Consider the following 14939-nt stretch of genomic DNA (forward strand, 5'->3'; position numbering starts at 1 on the left):
TATTTTCTGTTTTTAAATGAAAAAATGGGGAAAAAAACCTTTAAAACGGCATGCTTCTTTTCAAGCAGACCTATTCAATAATTTCTCCAGCTGCTTCTGCCATTCCGTAGTTATAAGGTCCACCCATGCTCCCACCCACCCGAGACCCAGCCCATGCTAGAACTGATCCTGAAAAGCATGTTCAAAGTCGAGCTCGTACAGAAAGGATGTACATCCCATAGTACTGCCAAGGTCATGCATCCATAATTCATGAGTCAGGTCCCCAAAAATCATGAGCTTGGCTTAAAAATAATTTTAAAAAATCATTTTGTGTTTTTATTTGCTGTCTGGTTGTTTTATTTTTTCTCTGCCCCACAAAGGAATAAAACATATTTTTGAAAAGCAAGCTGATATTCCTATATCACTTGACTCCAGGAACTGAGGTTTTAAAAAGAGTGTTTGAGTGTTGGGCAACACTCCATACACAGGTCACAACTGCTGCCCCTCTGCTGCCCCAAACACCCCCTTTTCCTCCACAACCCCTCCCCCTTAAACTTTCTCAAAAATCCACCCTCTGTGCACCTCTCCTCCCTAGGCAGCCCCCAGCCTGGCTCCACGTGCAAGCACAAAAAAAAACACCATCGTCCCAGCCACCTTTCAGGCCCGGCGACCCTACAATAACAAACAGAAAACAACCCGACCAAAGAACCAAACTTGTTCCAAACTTCCGGCAGGCTGGGCGGGGACTAATCGCAAACTGTGCCCGGGGCGTGGGGGAGACTAGAGCGCAAAGCGACTCCCCACCCCAGCGCGCAGTGGGGCCAGCCCGGAGCGCGGGGAGGGGCGAAGGGAGCCAACCCTCTGCCGGCTCTTGCATCAGCGGGGGAGCGGCCGCCCCACTCTGCCCCCGGCCCCGCTGCCTGGCTGGGGCGCCTATAAGAGGCTGCGGCGGCGGCAGCCGGGCTGCGGGCGGGGAGCGGCGGCAGCATCGCTGGGCTCCTGCGCGGCCAGGGACGGTAAGTGGAGAGCGCGGGCGCCACGTGCTCCGGGCGGGGATGGTCCCGGTCCCGGTCCCGGGGCCGGGCTGCCCCCGGGGATCTCCGGCGGGACGCTGCTCCCGGGCGGCGGCTCAAGCCCTGCTGGGTCGGGGATCCCGCGGGGGGAAACGGCCCCTCTCCTGCCAGCCGGCCCCGGCCCCGGCCCCGCCGGGAAAGTTCTTCCCCCGCTCCCCTGGGGCGCATCGCGCTGAACCGAAACTACTGAACTGGCGCAGCCCGTGGAGCGGATGCGGCGAGTCCGGAGTCCCGGCCCGTTCCCCTGCCCCACGGGGCTCCCTTTTATCCCGCGTGCGCGCTGGGGAAGGGGCGCTCGGGCCACGCCGGTGTAGCCAAACCGCTCCAGCGTTGGTGTGTAGACGAGCCCCGCCAACCTGACAACGTACACGGCCGTCCCTGGGTCTCTGCCGGAGATTTGTGGCGCTTTCGATCGCTTCTCCCGGATACCAACGGTCCTTTTCCCGCCCTCTGTAAATGACTTGTTTTAACCAAGGCCGCGCTTGGGGGGCAGGACTGCCTTTGTGCAGCGATGGAACTAATCGCAAACGCGTCCCAAGGCGGCAGGGAGGCGCTGTATGTGTGGCGGGCCGGCGGGGTGGCTTTTTGTTTGTTTGTTTGAATCGGGTGGTGGAACTGCTCCGGGTTTGATGGTCAATCGTTCCTCAGTTACAACATTTAAATAGGAAATGGCGCCAAAGCCCCATCTCTGCAGTGGAAAGGAAATGGTGCAAGGTGATAAAACTGTGCATCTGCCCAGACTCTGTTACCACTGTAAGGAGAAATAAGTTGCCTGCTCTCCCATCTACCTGCTGGGAAGGAGTGAGCTGTGGGGGCTGTCAGCCCCAGCCGCTGAGAGGTTTTCCTGCTCTCCCCATGGCTAGAGTACACCTTGTTCTGGAAGGGTCTCTCTAACTGGGACTTTTTTTGTTTTCCTCCGTTCTCTAGATCAGTCATCATGTCTGTGTCACACAGTTCCAAGCTGAACAAGGTGGTCAGGGACCAGTACATGAGGCTTCCCCAAGGGGGCAGGGTCCTGGTGACTTACGTATGGATTGACGGGAGTGGAGAAGGAGTCCGCTGTAAAACTCGGACCATGGACCAGGAACCAAAGTGCATAGAAGGTAATGCTGGGCCTGTCAGCTGTTTGGAGCAGTCACCCTCTTGTGTCTGTACATGGAGCAAAATATAGAAGCCAAGAGTTTTAGATGCAAGGCCTGTAACACTAGTAACATCATATGAGGAGCTGCTGTATGTTTGTTTGATTCATTTGGTGGCATAATGCACAGAACAGATCTCTTTTCCCTGCGGATTATACAAAGTAAACGAACAGGGTTGCGGATGTATGTAAGGTGGTATGGTAAATAGCCAGCCTTCTCCGGGATGATTGTGTTTGCTATCCATAATCTCTGTCATCAATGCTAGGATGGTGAGGGGGCAGCATTCTTACCTCTTAAGAGCAGGGCTCATTTCCAAGAAGCACGTTTAAATGGGATTCCATCAAAAGTGGTTTGTAATGGGATTTGGCTAGATGCTGTGGATACAGAGCTAAAGGCCCGGAGGCCAAACCTCTAGTTCGTGAGGCACCTCTCAGGCTGGAATGGAGATGATAACCCTGTCTGGTGCGTTAGTCACTAAAAATGCTGTGAGCTGTTTGAAGGCTAAATCTACTCTCTTTGAACCATCAAAGAGGTTAAGGGGAGTTATTGTGGGGGTGCTTGCTGAAAGCCATTCTACAAAACGAAACCCTATAAATGATGGAGACTGCTTCAAATGAGGGGGTGCTGCTGCACCCCTAGTTCTAGCACCTATGGCTGTTGCTGGATTTGTGTTCCCTTCATGGTCAGTGATGGAAGTAGTAGCGGCAGGACTGGGCTTTATCTAGATACAGGAGAGTCAAAAGCTTCCTGGATTTCCTTTTGAAGCAGTTTTCAGTGGCATGTTGCGGAGTATATCCTCCTTGGGCTCTTGATTGCTCTCTTCTTAAAATTCTTGAACACTTAACATGATCAAATGGAGGGATTTTTATCCTTAGGGATTTGTCCTTTTTCCTCTCGCTCCTAGATGTCCCAGAATGGAATTTCGATGGATCCAGTACAGACCAAGCCGAAGGCTCCAACAGCGATATGTTCTTGATACCAGTCAGGATGTTCCGAGACCCCTTCTGTCTGGACCCTAACAAGCTAGTGTTGTGTGAGGTCCTGAAATACAACAGAAAACATGCAGGTGAGGTTCCTGTCTGTCTGCACTGTCCTAAACTGGTTGTTACTAGAGCCAGTGTGTTACCAAACAGACACACCAGCTAAGTGCCGTCGGCATCAAAATATTAGGGCCTTGTTCTCAGAAGAGCTGAGCACCCCCCATGCCACTTGAAGTCAATGGGAAGTTGCATGTGCTAGTCAGTGACTGAGCTATGTTTTGCAGTTAGCCTAGGTATGCAAAAACCCCGTGGCTGGTGCTGGTTATCTGCAGGAACCCATCTTAGCGGGTGTTGGAAGGACAAGGAGAATTCCATTGAGTAGTCAAAAAGTAGCTAATGTTCTGCTTGCCTCTATCGGCAGAGGTCACCGCACTCCTCGTAGACCAGGCCAGCACCAAGTAATTTTAACCTGTATTCCCAAATATACAATCTCCCTGAATACTTACTGTAACCAGATTACTAGAATGTAGCATATTGAACATTAAGACAGAAACTTGGCAGTTAGGGTTTAAAAACATAGAAATGATTGTGGAATTCAAGTGTATTTTAAATAAAAAACAATATGCCAGTAAGCAAAGCTCGGTTAAGGTACCTGGGACCTTAGCTCCGCACCACCCATGCTTCCTTTTCCCATGCCGCTGGAAAGCTCCACTAGTGGCTTTGAGAAAGGACATCTGCATCTCGTGTGTTGCTTCCAGCAGTTTGATCTTCTCTCCTATGATATCTGTATCTTTGATCCTGGCCGATAGCTGGGTACAGTCACCTGTCAGGCGCACAGCAGGAATCAGGCCTGATTGTGGAGAAGCTGATTGATTCCTGACCTTGTCTAAAGTGATCTTGGATCATTGTTGAGAGTGAACGAGGTGTAGTTATGAATGAGGAGTCTCCTGGCTCCTGTGAGGGCAAAGGAGGGTCAGGTGATCCCCTGCATGTGGGGACCACATGTTGGTATGCAAAGCTTTCTCTGGGATGGTGGAGGTCTGAGGGGTGTGGTGGCCCAAGATAGGGTTGGTTGGTTGTAAAAAACACTAAGACTCTGGCATTTCACTTTTGTGTGAAGTATCATAGTCTAAATCCTGACTTCTGGACTTATAAAAATAATTATTGTGTTGTCAATTACCTTTAAGAATTGCCCTACTTTTTGAGACACCCGTCTAATAGGAGTGTGCAGGCTTGAAGCTCAGTCCTGGGTCTCTACCTGTAAATTCGTGTTGGTGGGCTCTCTAAGTTAGTTCTTGTAACATACATAAGGTAATCATCAAGTGATCCATTCCCAGCTTCTGGCAAACAGAGTCTAGGGACCCCTATCAAGCAGTAATACAGCTCTGAGAAGCAACTGTTGTGATCTCAGATGACTGAATTTATGGCTTAAAATAATCAAAAGTATTTAAATCCATGCACTTGGCTGTATTCTGTCAAACAAGGAGGTTATCCATGTTACAGTGTTTAAGGCAATATGGTTTAATAGATTTGTCAGTCCCCAGTAATTTAAGCATATGAGACATTCCTTATCCCTTGAATCAAGCTGCGTTTGGCTTGATAAATGAAAGCAGCGCTTTTCTGGCAAAAGTATCCAGAAAGGTCCTGCGTCATGCACTACACATTTCCTGTGGTTACAATATTTTGTTTCATTAAATTAGCCAACCATCCTCTACAGATAAAGGAATCAGCTGATTCATAGCAGCCAGCCTGGGGCTCAACTGTATCTTTAAAGCAGTGGCTCATTTTGGGGTTGAACCGGAGCCAGATTCTCCCCCAGCAAGAGCTTCAGGAGACAATATCTCCGTTTCTGAAGCTTGTTTAAATGCCTCTATTGTACCATGTTCATGATCCTGGTAGAGCTAAAGAGATTCAAAGGGGAATATGGTAGCCGGCACTTACCTGATACCCAGTGAATGCCAATCCCTGAACTGACTTTCCTCTGAAGGTGCCCAGCTTACGTGGTTAGAGGGTCTCTTCATTTTTCTCTCCACCCTATAAACATTCTAAGTGGGACCTTTCAAAGAAAATGTTGCTGGTGCTTTGTCGTTTACAAATCCCTGGGGTTTGTCGCAGCAGCATTTGGGTCTCTTCAATGAACACTGTAGGTAAAAGTGCAACTTCTTGCCTGCTGGCTGCCATTCTCTGACAGGGAAAACCTGTTATTTCATTTCCTTCTTCTCCCCTTTACCTGGATTCTTCCGTTCCAGGTCTCACTTGGGCCAACAGTATCCTCGGGACTGTTCTGATGGGTTTCTGTGCCACTCCCATGAGGGAGAAAGCCAGATAGACTAGCCTTGGTGCTCAGCCAGCTCAAATGCTGGCCCAGAACGTAGGAGGGCAGTGAGGTGGGAAGAGAGCTCAGGAAAGTTTGGTTGGGGACACATGCGTAGGGTGGGAAGATGGATCCCTTCTGATTAAGGGACTGTATCCATCTGTAAAATGGGAAGCCTATTTGCCTACTACTGGTGGTGGTCTAAATCCATACCTACTTGGCAGATGGCCAGATACTGTGGTGATGGGATGGGGGGAGGCAACGGGGGGTATATGGCTACTTAGATGTTGATGGATTTTTGTATCAATTTTAATGGGCAGGGGGTTAAATTTGCACTTTGTATATAAAATTACACACCCTTTGAAATCAAGCACTGTTGTCTTCCTCCAATGCTAAAGCAAATGGTGGGTGAGCAGAGAACATTTTATTCAGGGATAGAGGGAGATGACCTTGTATAACCAGTTACTTTCCTTATTCCCTTTCCCGCTGTTGAACACATCTTGTGTTGGTCTGGATTTATCGGCCTCTCAGCCCAGCTTTTCCACAGCCAGGGCCGTCCTAGTCCTATCTTTGAGACAAGTCTGTCGCCATGCAAACTAATATAGTGTCATGAATTCATAATGACAATATTGGTTGCAGATTCCCAGCAGAGAGAGGGTGGCTGGAGGAGAACCCTCTATAGCTCATAGAGGGCTATGCAAGGAAAAGTGCCAACTGGTGTCTTCCCCAGTAAGAGAGGCCCTCAAGTGAAGGGCTGAATGAAATGCTGGAGGGTTCTGATCCCCAGGTTAAGTGTTTCAGGTCTAATTAAGGAATTTCTCTTCTCTCCAGAAACTAACTTGAGGAACACATGTAAAAAGGTCATGGACTTGGTTAAGGACAGCCACCCGTGGTTTGGAATGGAGCAAGAGTACACGCTGTTGGGCATCAATGGACACCCGTACGGCTGGCCTGATAATGGGTTCCCAGGTCCACAAGGTAAGAGCTAGACTCTCCTGCCCCTGAATGTCCCCCCCCCCCCTCTAGTATTCCCAGACTCCTGCTAGCTAGCACAGTGCTACCCAACTCCTGCACCTCTTCTACGATGAAAGGACTGACTTCACAAGGTGCAGTTCCCATTGACCTCTATGGCAATCAGAGGCACTCAATGCATCACAGGATCAGTGCTAAGCCCTATGCAGTTCATGACTGGGGCTCCAATCCTGCAACGAGAACCATGTGGGCAGAGCCTCATATTCTGCGTGGGTGCAGGTGTGTTTACACACACACACACACACACACACACACACACACACACACACACCATCCCCAATGCAGTTCTCATGGTGGGACCTACATCTAAGGCTGTTTTCACTTGCTGAGTGAGTGAAGCCAAGCAAAAAAGCTCTTCCATCCCAAGTGGTACTGGTGGGTGGATGACCTTGGCTGGCTTAATTCAGCTGTTGTTCTCACTTCAGACAGCCAGAACTCCTTCTGAAGGTGTTGATCCAGCCATGGGCTTCTCCCCTGAATCACCCTACCAATTAGCATTCTAGGCAAGTGGGTGCAGCTTTTTCCTGAAACTTAAATTACAGGCAGCACTGTGCCAAGTTCAGCTAAGTACCAGTGGCACACCTGTGTATTATGTGCCCTGCAGGTCACGTGACCTGCAGTGGTACCACTCTCCTGACACTGCCTGAGATTACACAAACTTTTCCATTCTAGAACTTGTTTGTCGAGGGTTGGAGAACTTGGCTGGGGGGAAAAAAATGTGCAGGCGGTTATTAATATAAAGACTGGCCATGTGAAGGCTGGGCACTCCAGCAAATTCCCCCACCCCCGGCACACAAACTGGTTCGGCTGCCTAGACTGGATTGTGTGGGGGTAGTGACGCTAGAGGGTTGTGTTCTTTTCTTTAAGATCCCCCTGACTGGGGTTGATTCTCAACATCTCTGTTTTTCCCTCTGAGTTTGTACTGCAGAGCTAACTGCCTCCTTTGAAGGAGGGAAACCTGTAGCAAACTGCAGCAGGTTAACACTCATTCAGGTTCCAAGTTTGTTGCAATAAACACAGGCAACAGTAGCTGTCAGAACTATCTCAAAAAGCCAGCCTCAGCGTTAGGGGTGGAGTTCATTGTAATGGAGCAGTTGGTCACTTCCTTTCTTCCTGCCACCCCCACACTGGGAAAGCCTCTATTTAATTGGGAGCAGTTAGTTTGTGCAGGCTCTCTGCTGGAACGAAGTACTAAGGAATGCAATAGCTCGAGTATAAATGAGGTTTGTGGGGAAATTGACGCTTCATCCGAGTTTACTGTGGGAATACTGGGGAACACCTGAGACTAAATGGCCCAGAGTGCTGGGAATGGGTTATGGAGCTTTTCCCTTCCTAGCTGCTGTTCCAATCCGTCCCCTCGCTGGTCGTGTCCACCGAACAGCTCTCACATGGAGCAGCTTTTGGTCTCAATACCTTTCCGATAGGATGGGCAGGTGTCCACACAACAGTTGGTCGTGTTGCCGCCAACCTAGCGGAGGCCAACAATTGGATGTGCCAGGGAGATTGAACTGCTCTCGCTCCTAGACGAAGTCCCTTCAGCTCAGTCTGGAGCCGCGCTGGAGAAGCCATTGCATCTCCGTGGCTGTTGGGGCTCTTGTGCTGGAAGAAAAGCCTTGGGAACGTCTCCGAGTTCTAAATGCACGCTAGAAGATAAGCGTGTGGGATGGGAAATGAAGGGGCACTGCTCCTCCCTTGAGCTTGCCTTGGTTGGTAACGTGGTGTCTTGTCTCCCTTCTAGGGCCTTATTACTGTGGGGTTGGAGCAGACAAGGTGTACGGGCGAGATATTGTCGAGTCCCACTACAAGGCATGCATCTATGCCGGGGTGAAGATATGTGGCACCAATGCTGAGGTCATGCCCTCCCAGGTATGTACGGAAGGAGCATTTCTCATTTGTCCTGTCAAGGGAGCATTCATTGAAGCAGGAAGCTGACGGGGAGTTGGAATACTTACCTTGCACTGCCTGGCAATGCCCCGAGCATTAGTTCTGCGGTGCTCTCCCTGGGGATCTGGTTCTTCCAGTCTCCAGCTTCCCTCTGCCCCACTTACTCACACCTGACCGCTTGCCCAGTACCAAAGAGAGCTGTCTGCCCTGAGTATCTGTGGTCTTCAGCAAATCTACATGGAAAGGAGAAATTAGCTCCTTCTCCAACCAGGGGCAGTGGGTTCTTCTGGAGAACCTGGTCTCCAGTGCTGAAAGGTGGAAGCAGGGGTTTCCAAAGTCACTGTGCAGGCTAGATTTCCTCTACCCCAGCATGGTCACTTGCCACTGAGTCGCGTGACCTCGTACAGCTAAGGCTTGGTCTCCAAGAGAAAGCTGCACCAGCTTCACTGAAGGTGTGACTTTTAAACTAGCGCCAACCCTGAATGGACACTCCTGTTTCAGATTAGCTCACATTAATTCCTCATTCCTCATGAGAGGGTTGCACCCATTTTAAAATCGCACCTTAAGTCAAACCGGTGCGACTTTCCCATGTAGACAAGGCCTAGAGTCTTGGCGCACCCAGGAGGAGTTGTTTGGAGTTTTTGTTTGGTTTGTTTTTTTCACCCCCATCCCTGCTGTCTGTGGAATAGGGCTGAGGGTCATTGGCAAGGCAGGGAGGGGGGAAGATCTTACACTGGCTGTACCTGCTCGGGATAAGTGGAGGGTTTTACTGCAGTGTTGTCCGCCCTACACCTTAACGAGCCCTGACTTGATTCTAACCCGCAATGAAGTGAGACCTCCTAAGCTCCTTGGTCCACTTCCTTCCGTGTCCTGCACTTGATCCTTGCTAGGCTGGGTGATGCCTACAGGTGCTATAAAGTTGCCTCTGAAAGGCATCAGATGACAGAAGCCTCTGCTTAGCCATCCTGGGTGGCGCAGCCTCTGCCTGCACATTGGCAGGAGCCGGATGATTAAACCCTTGATAAATAGCTCACTGGCATGCGTGCCGGAGCACTGGGCAGGAGTCTGCCATGATCGACTGAGTCAAAAGCAAGTGGCTAAGGGAGAAACCCAAACCTTAGCGTTAATGCTCGTCTTTCCCCTTCTAGTGGGAATTCCAGGTCGGGCCTTGTGAAGGCATCGAGATGGGCGATCACCTGTGGATGGCAAGGTTCATCTTGCACCGTGTCTGTGAAGACTTTGGGGTCGTGGCCACGTTGGACCCCAAACCCATGACTGGCAACTGGAACGGAGCTGGGTGCCACACCAATTACAGCACAGAAGACATGAGGAAGGAGGGCGGTCTCAAGTGAGTGAATGAGTCTGTCTGGGGTCATTGTGGTTAGTAGCACCTTTCTGAGGGGCTTTCTGACATGGCTTCTAGAGAATGGGTGAAATCCCTCCCCACAGCCCGTGCACTGGGTCCGCGTGAGGCAGACAGAAAACTGGTTTTGTAGATTTGCAGCCAAAAGGGACCATTGGATCATCTAGTGCAGTGGTGCCCAACCTTATTACATATGATGGTCACATAAACCTAAGCACAACCTGGTGTGGGCCAAACAGATTCTACATATTTTAATAAGATTTAAAGTCCCCTTTGTTGATTTGTATTTTAAGTTTGGCTTGTTTTGTATGTATTTAGATAGACAGTACTATCCGTAGAAACAACCTATTTAAAAACAAACAAAGAAATCCATGCATAAAATTTGCGCACAACAACAAAATTCTAATGATTCGTCCGTTAATATGTTGTATTGAAGCCGGTCACAGGCTTCATGAAATGCTCTGGTGGGCCGTAGGTTGGGCACCCCTGATCTAGTGTGAGCTGCATAACACAGGCCATTGAATTTCATCCGCATACCCAATGTTGGGCCCAGTGACTTCAGTCAAACTAAGACATTTTGGTTCTCCGAAGACCACAGTTGTGTGCCCCAGACAGAGAACAGGTGAGACCGAGGTGCCACCTGTCCCTGAAGCCCTGAGTGTGTCTCTTGCTTGAGTAATGGCATTTGGCAGGATTCTCAGTCACATTCACACCCCGCACTCAGAGCCCTTATTTTCAACACAATCTCTTTATTGCTTGTATTGCGGTAGTGCCTGGGAGCCCCCACCATGGCCCAGGGTTCCACTGGGCAACGTGCTGCATAGCCGTGTTTTAAACTGTTCCTCTCCTTGTTGGTTAGATGTATTGAAGCTGCCATTGAGAAGCTAAGCAAGCGACACAACTACCACATCTGTGTGTACGACCCTAGAGGGGGCAGGGACAACTCCAGGCGACTGACCGGGCACCACGAGACTTCGAGCATCTTTGAGTTCTCTGCCGGCGTGGCCAACCGAGGGGCCAGCATCCGTATCCCCCGCCAAGTCGGCCAGGATGGCTGTGGCTACTTCGAGGACCGCCGGCCTGCAGCCAACTGCGACCCGTATGCTGTCACAGAGGCCATTGTGAGGACGACGTGTCTCAACGAGACAGGGATGCAAACGACAGACTATGCAGACAAATGAGGCCTTAAAGAGGGTGGGGGTTTTGATTCTAACCTAGTTTCTCATGTGGGTTTTATGAACGTGTGACCTGGTCAGCTGTAAAGTCCAGACTCTTTAGAACTTTGCTTCTGGTCTTGTGAAATGGTGGCTTAGAAAAATATTTGTAGATGTATTTGTGGGGGGAGGGAGAATCTATATAGTTCTCAGCCAAACTCCTGGTTACTGGTTTTAGATCACACATGAGGGTTTTAAAACTTGGATTTAATTTTTTTTAATTGACTTTATACTGTGATGTACATAGACTCCTATGTAAAAGCTGCTGACTCTGTTCGCTCCCCCAGGCCTCTTCTTCCCTCTCCACCTCCTTCCCCCCGCCGTGTTTGTATTGTAAGGTAACAATAAATAGTCTTATTGGCTGACATGTCAGCTGCTCTCTGCTATAAATAAGGTTTTTTTGCATTTTTCTATAGTTTCTCCAGGTTTAACTCTGAGATCATTTAATCTACCGCTGATAGGCAGCCACCCATGGGGTGAGACGTGGCAGCTGTGCAGTGGTGATGGCCCTAAGGAATAGTTCTGGTTAGGAAACTTGGCGGGGGAGAAGATACCTCTTCCAAGCAAAACTGCTGACTGACGGGGAATGTAGATAGCCATATGTGGCTGCCTGAGATGGAATTTGGCCAAGATAATGAAGCGACCTTGAAGATAAGTGTTGTGGGATCCTTAATGATCGGGGTGGTCAGGACCTTTAGTTGTATTTCTTGGCTGAAAGGCACCAGTAGAGATCCATGCTGGGGTGTTGGTCCTACAAACCTTCAATAACTGCTTCTTGCAGCACATCTGTTCCCTGAGGGCTGCCAGACAAGGCCTGACCCTGCTTACCATGGACAGGACACCTGGTGGGATCACTGCACAATGTGGCCTGACAAGAGCAATGAAGTCTAGTGGGACACTTGCTGTATCTCAAACCTTGGTGACTACTTGGATTATTGCTTGCGACCCACCACAACGCCTGCGGCTGCTGGAAACTAACTCGAGGCAGGAGGTGTCTAACCTGCATGAATGGGATTGCATCCTGGTCCAAGAGAAGATGTTGCTTCCTGTCTGCTCTCCTGGGGGAACAAGACCAAGACCAATGTTGGTCCACCCCTGTCCCAACCCAGTAGCTCCCCACCCCCCAAATCTGGCAGAGCCTTGTGGTTTTCTTCCTCCCCATTTTTTAACTCTGCTTTTAGCCACCTTTGTGGTTCTCTGGCAGCAAACGTCCTTTATGCTGACCAGTGGATGGCCTTATGTCCATGCTGCTTGTGAATGTGCCCCAGCACACGGCTCACGCGGGCTGCCCAGATGATGGTATGCATGGACACGCCTAGCAAGTGATACTGATGTCCCTACTCTGGCTGCATGCCATATGTCCCCTAGGTGTTTAGCATGGTTTTGATCAGCCGGGGCTGTCCTGAGTAGAGTCCCCTCCTAGCCTATTGCCCCATGGAGCAAGTGCTTGGGCTGTGGGAATCAGGTCTGGGTCTCTGGTACAATAGTGCACCAGGCTACCTCCTTGGAAAGAAGCAAGAGTTTTGCAGTTTTCTCCCTACTGCACAGGGTTCTGTTGCTATGAGCCCCATAACGGCCCCCTTCCAGTCTGGCTCATTACTGCATATTGCCGGTGCAGCGTGCACAGGGTCTGTGCATCCTGCTTCCATCCCTAAACCAGGCTGGGCAGTGGGGGACCGCCTTGCCCTGACGCCGGAAGCTGAAAGCCATCCACCTTAGCCGTGATTCTCCGAAAGACAAACAGCTCGCGCCGCCTGAGCAAACATGGCTGGGACGGGCTGAGCAGCTGGCAGGTGTTTGCACAGCAGGGTGCGGCCGGCTGACTCAGCAGCCAGCCCCATGGCCTGATTCCTAAGTCTCCTAGTTAATGGTGCAGGGCTCCATTTACAGCGAGAGTCAGACTCCGTTTAACGGGGCCTGAAGCATACAAATGAGCCCTGGTAAGCGATCTCTCAGGGGCTGCTTGTGTGCCCACCTGTGCTACTCACTCGTGTGATTTAGGCATTTCTAGGGGTGAGGAAGAGGAGGTGTGGACCCATCACTCTGAGATTTGTCATGTTATTGACACCCCTGGCTTAAATGCATAAATGTTACTGCGGGGGAAAGTCCTATTAACCCCTCACCAGCAAGGTAGGTTCTGCCCTACACTCCATTAAGGAAATTCGGGCCAGGCCCTGGGGTTTGGCTCAAAGCAATGTTTACCAGGCTGCCTGCGTCTTGAGTCCTATAGAGTTTATTGACGCAGGGCAGTTTAAAAGCCTGAGCAGGATCATTTCAGTGCATTGGAGCTGGAGGCCCATCACTCACTCAGCTGGTTGGAGGGTTAGCGTTAGACTATGGGTGAGTGCCCGGAGGGCCCCCCTGGCTGAAGGGCAAGCCAATGGCTATAGGATGCCTAAGGCAGCCAACAACCTTGCTCCAAACTGCTGCCTCCTTTGGAGGGCTGGGCACGGGAAAAGCAGATCTGATGGAGGTGATGAATGCAAATGGATGACACATACTTCTCTGGGGGCTGGGCTGAGTGGCTCGTCGTAGACCGGCAATAAAAAGTTGCACAGCGAGGATGATGCAGCTTTAAGTTCCCACCCCAGATCAGCTTTCTTTTCCTTTTGCAGAACTGAAGCGTCTCTGCTTAAAGATACTAAGTTTCTAGCCAGGCCAGTTGTGAAGGAAACCCTGAGTGTGCAGAATGCATCCAGGGCTCCCATCAAGCTTATCTACGCCATAACTGTGGCAGAGAACCCAGTTACAACACAAGCCGTCCTGGCCTTGATTAAGATACACTTTGAGCAGTGAGGGGACCTCCCCATGTCTCCAGAGAGCCTCACCGCCTTGCTCGGGCCAAGGAGGTAGCATGCTGTAAGGGCATGGTACAAAACCCAGGGCTTCTGCACATCAAAGTGATATGGGAACCAGAGAACAGCAACCCCACCTATCCAAATGACAGGCCATTGCAAGCCACCTTACAGAAATGCTGGGTGCTCCTGGGATTTCTAGACCGGGCCGGCATTAGGAACTGCGGGGCCCAATTCGGCGGCGGTCCGGGTCTGCGGCGGCACTTCGGTGGCGGGTCCTACTCGCTCTGGGTCTTCCGCGGCACTGAAGGAGCCGCTGCCGAAATGCCGTCGAAGACCCAGACCACTGCCGGGTGAGTGAAATTAAAGTTAGGCATTCTTCCTTAGGGCGCGGGGCCCTCTTAGGCGTGGGCACGGGGCCTGAATCGGGAGAATCAGCCTAAAGCCGGCCCTGTTTCTAATACTGGATCCAGTCACCACTGACTGCTTCATCCTTGAATATCTTTTGGTGACTCTGTGTCCAGTAACTAAGGGTATGTCTACACTACGAGAGTAGTTCGATTTTACTTAAATCGAATATGTGGAATCGATATTGCAAAGTCGAACGTGTGTGTCCACACTAAGGACAGTAATTCGACTTTGTGAGTCCACACTAACGGGGCAAGCGTCGACATTGGAAGCGGTGCACTGTGGGCAGCTATCCCACAGTTCCCGCAGTCCCCGCTGCCCATTGGAATTATGGGTCGAGCCGCCAATGCCTTCTGGGTAAAAAAATGTGTAGAGGGTGCTTTTGGGTAACTGTCGTCATCCGTCCGTCACTACCGACCTCCCTACCTCCCTGCCTGAAAGCGCCGGCGGGAAATCAGTTCGCGCACTTTTCTGATCAGTGACAGCGCGGACGCCACAGCACTGCGAGCATGGATCCCACTGCAACCATCGCTGCAGTTGTGGCCGTTCTCAACACCTCGCAGCTTATCATACACCTTTCCCTGAGGCAGATGCAGAGAAATCGGGCGAGGAGGCTACGGCACCGCCGTGAGAGCCTGAAGTCGGAGAGTAGCACAGAGCTGTCAGAAACCACGAGCCCCAGCGCCCAGGACATCACGTTGGCAATGGGTCATGTGGATATCGTGGAATGGCGATTCTGGGCCCGGGAAACAAGCACG

At 50.7% G+C, this 14939-nt stretch overlaps 1 protein-coding gene across 2 annotated transcripts; it reads left to right on the plus strand.

Moving 5' to 3' along the window:
* Positions 1-862: 862 nt before the first annotated feature.
* Positions 863-11357, plus strand: LOC112111430 (glutamine synthetase). Of its 2 annotated transcripts, none has more exons than XM_026657344.2 (7): positions 863-995; positions 1980-2155; positions 3096-3257; positions 6317-6463; positions 8256-8383; positions 9550-9749; positions 10624-11357. In XM_026657344.2, exons 2-7 carry the CDS (start codon positions 1990-1992, stop codon positions 10943-10945), a joined length of 1125 nt encoding a protein of 374 aa, XP_026513129.1. In that variant the 5' UTR covers positions 863-995; positions 1980-1989; the 3' UTR covers positions 10946-11357. The 2 variants fall into 2 exon arrangements, with proteins under 2 accessions (XP_026513129.1, XP_026513130.1); XM_026657345.2 differs by lacking the exon at positions 863-995 and adding an exon at positions 1260-1504.
* The last annotated feature ends 3582 nt before the right edge of the window (positions 11358-14939 follow it).

This window comes from Terrapene carolina, unplaced genomic scaffold, assembly GCF_002925995.2.
Source record: "Terrapene carolina triunguis isolate 2854851 unplaced genomic scaffold, T_m_triunguis-2.0 Scaffold238, whole genome shotgun sequence".
In the NCBI taxonomy this organism is placed as follows: Eukaryota; Metazoa; Chordata; order Testudines; family Emydidae; genus Terrapene; species Terrapene triunguis.